At 32.4% G+C, this 5599-nt stretch overlaps 1 protein-coding gene across 1 annotated transcript; it reads left to right on the top strand.

The window, feature by feature from the left end:
* Nucleotides 1-3663: 3663 nt before the first annotated feature.
* Nucleotides 3664-5096, top strand: LOC132605292 (peroxidase 22.3-like). The gene is made up of 3 exons (XM_060318489.1): nt 3664-3876; nt 4033-4227; nt 4478-5096. The coding sequence occupies exons 1-3, from the start codon at nt 3664-3666 to the stop codon at nt 5024-5026; spliced, it is 957 nt and encodes a 318-aa protein (XP_060174472.1). The 3' UTR covers nt 5027-5096.
* Nucleotides 5097-5599: the final 503 nt, after the last annotated feature.

Here is a 5599-nt window from a genome sequence, read left to right as displayed (position 1 = left end):
GGGACAGACCTCCATTCTATCGAACCAGACATAAAAATAGTCGCCCTAGTTAAAGCATGAGCAGTTTGATTCGCTGATTTTTTAAGTAGAGAAACAGATACTAATTGAAAACCTTTCATTGATAAATTTCCCTAGTAAAATTCGAAAAAACAAGTTTCATAAGTTAGATTCTGCACTGATTGCCACCTCCTACCATCCAACAGACCACCGCCCCACCACCCCAGCCCAGCCACCCCGGTAGTATTTGCCTAAATTAAATGGTTTTGGGACAATATTTTCTATTTACTTGCTAAACACTAGAAAATAAGTAAAAAATTATTATTTTCAAGAAAAATATTTTCCGTGGATATCATTTCCTTCGTACCCAACACCCTCCACGTTATTCTTTTTTATTTATTTTGTTCTTGATATGTACGTTTACAAAATTACTTTTTTCGGTCAATTTGGAGTTGTTAGTCGCCACAAAATATAGTATTATCCACGATTACTCTTCCCCAGTCCCCATATGTAATATCCATCGAATGAAACCATTACTGTCATGAAGTAAACCTTTTGGTCATATCCTTGGAGAAAATTGTTAATCATTCTTCAATTTTTTAAATCTTAGTCGCCGGGTCTATCTTAATCATTAGTCCCATCATTACAGTATCGACAAGTAATAAAGCACTTAAAATAAAAGTCAGTTAGGGGGTAAATTTAGTTTTTTCTTCTAAAACAATCCCAATTACTTTAAAACCCCTTTTTCCGCTCATGTAAAAAAGAGAATCCCAATAAGTGCCCTGTTATACAGTGTTAGAAATTACTACCGTCTTGATACCAAAGTCTCAACTAATGGTAGGATTTAGTAGCTCAGTTGGTTAGTCACCCGAACTTCCATCTATTGTATTTCCTCCCCCATTTTCCCTTCCCCTATGCTCTCTGTAACCAAAAAAAAAAAAAAAAACACATACACACAGAGATTTTTTTTTTTTTAACAAAGTCTCAACTAATAAACACACCCACACCTACACGTACACATATAAATCAATACGAAACTTAAATACCAGGTAGGTTACATTATTAATTATCATAAGACGAGCAACCCAATAAGCCTGTTTGGAAATATGCCTTTTAATTGAATTTAATTTGTGTGTAGTCGAGTATGATTACATAATTTTGGACTGTTTATCTGGTCAAAAAATTATTTGGCCAGCATGAAATTAAATATAATTGATAATAAACAATTACACCTTTCAATATTCAAGTAAGGTGAGGATCTCTGTGATTGCATGCATGGCAATTCTTCAAATGTTCTATCTCTTCCATTTCAAATATGTGAGAAACACTAATTAAAAATTAATTTGTGCTTTACTAGCTTTTTTCCCCATTTTATTAGTACAAACATTTATTATAAAAAGTACTTTCTAAACTCATACATATTCTTTTATTATTTTAAAAAGGGCAAAGGGTCAAATATACCCCTCAACTATAGGATATGGAGCAAATATACCCTCCGTTAAAAAAAAGGAGGATTTATGCCCTCGCCGTTAATGAAAAGGGGCATATATACCCCTCAACTATAGGATATGGAGCAAATATACCTCTCGTTACAAAATTGGTGTATATATACCCCTGCCATTATAAAATGGTGCAAATATACCCCTGTCGTTTTAAAATGGTGCAAATATACCCTTTTCACTGACGGATTTAAAAAAAAAAATATTTAGGTTATTTTTTAATTAAAAAATATCACGTGACTTTAAAAACAATTCTACCCATTTTTTTGTGTAGACATACTTTTCTAAGGCCACATAGTAATTTTTTCTTTTGATAGGTGGGGTCTGTTCGTTTAAAAAAAGTATCTCCGTAACTTTAAAAAAAATAAGTCTACTCATTTTTTTAAAAGAACCAGACCTTACCCATAAAAAAAAAATTACTATATGGCCTTAGAAAAGTATGTCTACGCAAAAAAATGGGTAGACTTTTTTTTAAAGTCAGGTGATATTTTTTAATTAAAAAATAACCTAAATATTTTTTTTTTAAATCCGTCAGTGAAAAGGGTAGATTTATTTTTTTAAAAGTCACGGAGATATTTTTTTAAAAATGAACAGACCCCACCTATAAAACCAAATTACTATGTGGCCTTAGAAAAGTATGTCTACGCAAAAAAACGGGTAGATTTTTTTTTAAAGTCACGTGATATTTTTTAATTAAAAAATAACCTAGATATTTTCTTTAAAAAAATCCGTCAGTGAAAAGGGTAGACTTATTTTAAAAAAAAAATGGGTAGACTTATTTTTTTTAAAGTCACGGAGATAGTTTTTTTAAACGAACAGACCCCACCTATAAAAAAAAAAATTACTATGTGGCCTTAGAAAAGTATGTCTACACAAACAAATGGGTAGACTTTTTTTTAAAGTCACGTGATATTTTTTAATTAAAAAATAACCTAAATATATTTTTTTTAAAATCCGTCAGTGAAAAGGGTAGACTTATTTTTTTAAAAGTCACGGAGATATTTTTTTTAAACGAACAGACCCCACCTATCAAAAAAAAAAATACTATGTGGCCTTAGAAAAGTATGTCTACATAAAAAAATGGGTAGACTTTTTTTTAAAGTCACGTGATATTTTTTAATTAAAAAATAACCTAAATATTTTTTTTTTTAAAATCCGTCAGTGAAAAGGGTATATTTGCACCATTTTAAAACGACAGGGGTATATTTACACCATTTTATAATGGCAGGGGTATATATACACCAATTTTGTAACGAGGGGTATATTTGCTCCATATCCTATAGTTGAGGGGTATATATGCCCCTTTTCATTAACGGCGAGGGCATAAATCCTCCTTTTTTTTAACGAAGGGTATATTTGCTCCATATCCTATAGTTGAGGGGTATATTTGCCCCTTTACCCTTTTAAAAAAGGAAAAAGTCATGAATTTTATTATATTCATATAAGTGGGAAGATCATACCGATCACTCTTACGATATGAGTTATAAATTTATAATTATTAAATATATATTTTGTATAAAACATGATTTTAAGTACCCAGTAATATCTAAAATTTTGATCTTATATGCACATATATTTGTCACGCATTAAAGTTTATTTATTTGTCCATCTAAAAGTAATTTATTTAATTTTTATTACTAACTTTATATATATATAAAAAAATCTAACTATACAGACTCTAGTAAAACCTGCACAACCAAACATGACAAATCAAATACTAACATTTGGTTATGTTATGACAAACAAACAAGGCTATGTAATTTTTTTGGTATTTATATATTTATTTATCAATGTAAAATATATTACAAAGTTACCCCAACAAAAAGGCTATGTAATTAATACCATAGTAATTATACCAAATTCATTTAGAAGGTGTCGATCTAAACAGGCTCTAAAAGTTTGCAATATTTTGTGAACTATAAGTCTTAGAATATCGGGCAGGCGGATTGATTCTTTCCAGTGTATTACTAAAAAAACAGTGTCTTGTTAGAGATTGTCAATGTCTGGCTTATTCTTTAAGAGTTGCTAAACCTAGAAACATTGTCGTGTTGCCATAGTCAACATTTCTCCTACCTATAAATACAGCCACATTTTACACTCTTCGTCACATAAAAGCATAAGCAGCACACGTAAAAGTGTAGTAACTTCATAAAATATTGCAATAGAAATGGCTTCGAATAGCTTCTTTTTTCTTCATGTTTTAGTTATGTTTTCTCTAGCAAGCATCGCACTTTCGAATTCTCTTTCACCTTATTTCTACAATCATGTTTGTCCCGAAGCTTTGCCGACCATCAAACGAGTCGTTGAGGATGCAGTGAAGAAAGAGAGGCGAATAGGCGCCTCTTTGCTACGATTACATTTTCATGATTGTTTCGTCAATGTGAGATTCTTTTCCTTATTTCATACTTAACATTTTTCAATTCATGCAATTACTCCTACATCAAAAAAGGCTCTAAATTAGACTAGTACTATGTACGTGCTGCTTATGTTCTATTTATTTCTTGAGATGTTATACTAATGTATTTCTTGTAAACAGGGTTGTGACGCTTCAATTCTTCTAGACAAAACCGCGACTATTGACAGCGAAAAGACTGCTGTACCTAATAACAATTCTATTAGAGGATTTGACGTGATTGACAAAATCAAGTCGGAGGTTGATAAATGTTGTGGACGTCCAATTGTGTCTTGTGCAGACATTGTGGCAGTTGCAGCTCGTGACTCTATAGTTGCGGTGCGTAATTTATCAACTCTAAGTTAATTTTATTGTTGTCAATTGTTTTTTTTTTGACTAGTATAGGACATTTTCCACGGTTAAAATTTAGAGTAATTTAAATACTATACCAATTCAAAATTATAATAATTGTGAACAAGCATATTTATGCTAGAAAAATGCTTTTATGCTTGCTGCAATAGCTACTATAACGAACCCTTAAAAATTAAATTAGTAATCGAGTAGTCGATTAATGGTTTTTCATGAACAGTTAGGTGGACCAACATGGGAAGTGCCACTGGGAAGAAGGGACTCCACTACAGCAAGTAGAACCACAGCCAACAATGATATTCCAACTCCATTCATGGACTTACCTGCACTTATTAACAACTTTAAGAAGCAAGGCTTGGATGAGAAAGATCTCGTCGCGCTCTCTGGGGGCCACACCCTAGGGTTTGCTCAGTGTTTCACCTTCAGGAATCGCATCTACAACGAGACTAACATTGACTCCACCTTTGCAAGACAGCGCCATGCTAATTGTCCACGTAATGGAGGAAATTCCAACCTTGCTCCACTTGATCCAACTCCAGCTCTTTTCGACTCGAAATATTTTAGTAACTTGGTGTCAAAGAAAGGACTTCTGCACTCTGATCAAGCACTATTTAATGGTGGTAAGACTGATAATCTTGTTAAGACATATAGCACCAACCTCGGGACTTTCTCTAAAGATTTTGCTCAGTCTATGATTAAGATGGGAAATATCAAGCCATTGACAGGGAATCAAGGGCAAATTCGCGTAAATTGCAGGAAGTTGAACTAAGAGGGAACTAAGAGGTGGTAATTAATGATGTTGATGAATAAAGTGTTTCAAGAATTTGATTATTTTTTAGTGAAATTGTGATCTTTTACTCATTTGAAGGGTCTCTCTTCCATAAAATAAGTTAATTGTGAACGGAGAGACTTGGTAGAGTTGTGTGGTAATTTGTTAATTAGCGAGAGATTTGATCTTGTTGTTTTAATTGCTAAGTTAATCCAAGATGCTTTTCAGTGAACGAGTTCCTTTTCCCTTGATGTACTATTGATTTTATCTTTAAAGATGTCTTGCTGATTTATTTAGTTTTAATTGCATTATATAAGTTTTCCCAAGACAGTTAAAGGGGAGATCTAGAATGCAAATGCCTACTTTTAGGATTTGTCCAGTCAAGAATTCAAAAGATTATCAAAACAAGATGTATAGGATATATACGTTTGACGTACCTTAATTCATATATTTGTATAGAAGAAGAGTAGTCACTCTTCCATGATACCAACTTTTTTGTAAGCTTGAAGTAAATCCTATCAAGCATAGTATGGGGACTGTCCATACAAAGATAGGTACAGGGAGATGCTCTCC

Source organism: Lycium barbarum, chromosome 8 (genome assembly GCF_019175385.1).
Source record: "Lycium barbarum isolate Lr01 chromosome 8, ASM1917538v2, whole genome shotgun sequence".
Taxonomy (NCBI): Eukaryota; Viridiplantae; Streptophyta; class Magnoliopsida; order Solanales; family Solanaceae; genus Lycium; species Lycium barbarum.
Note: the sequence above shows the minus strand (reverse complement) of the source record. Positions and strands in the feature narration are given on the sequence as shown.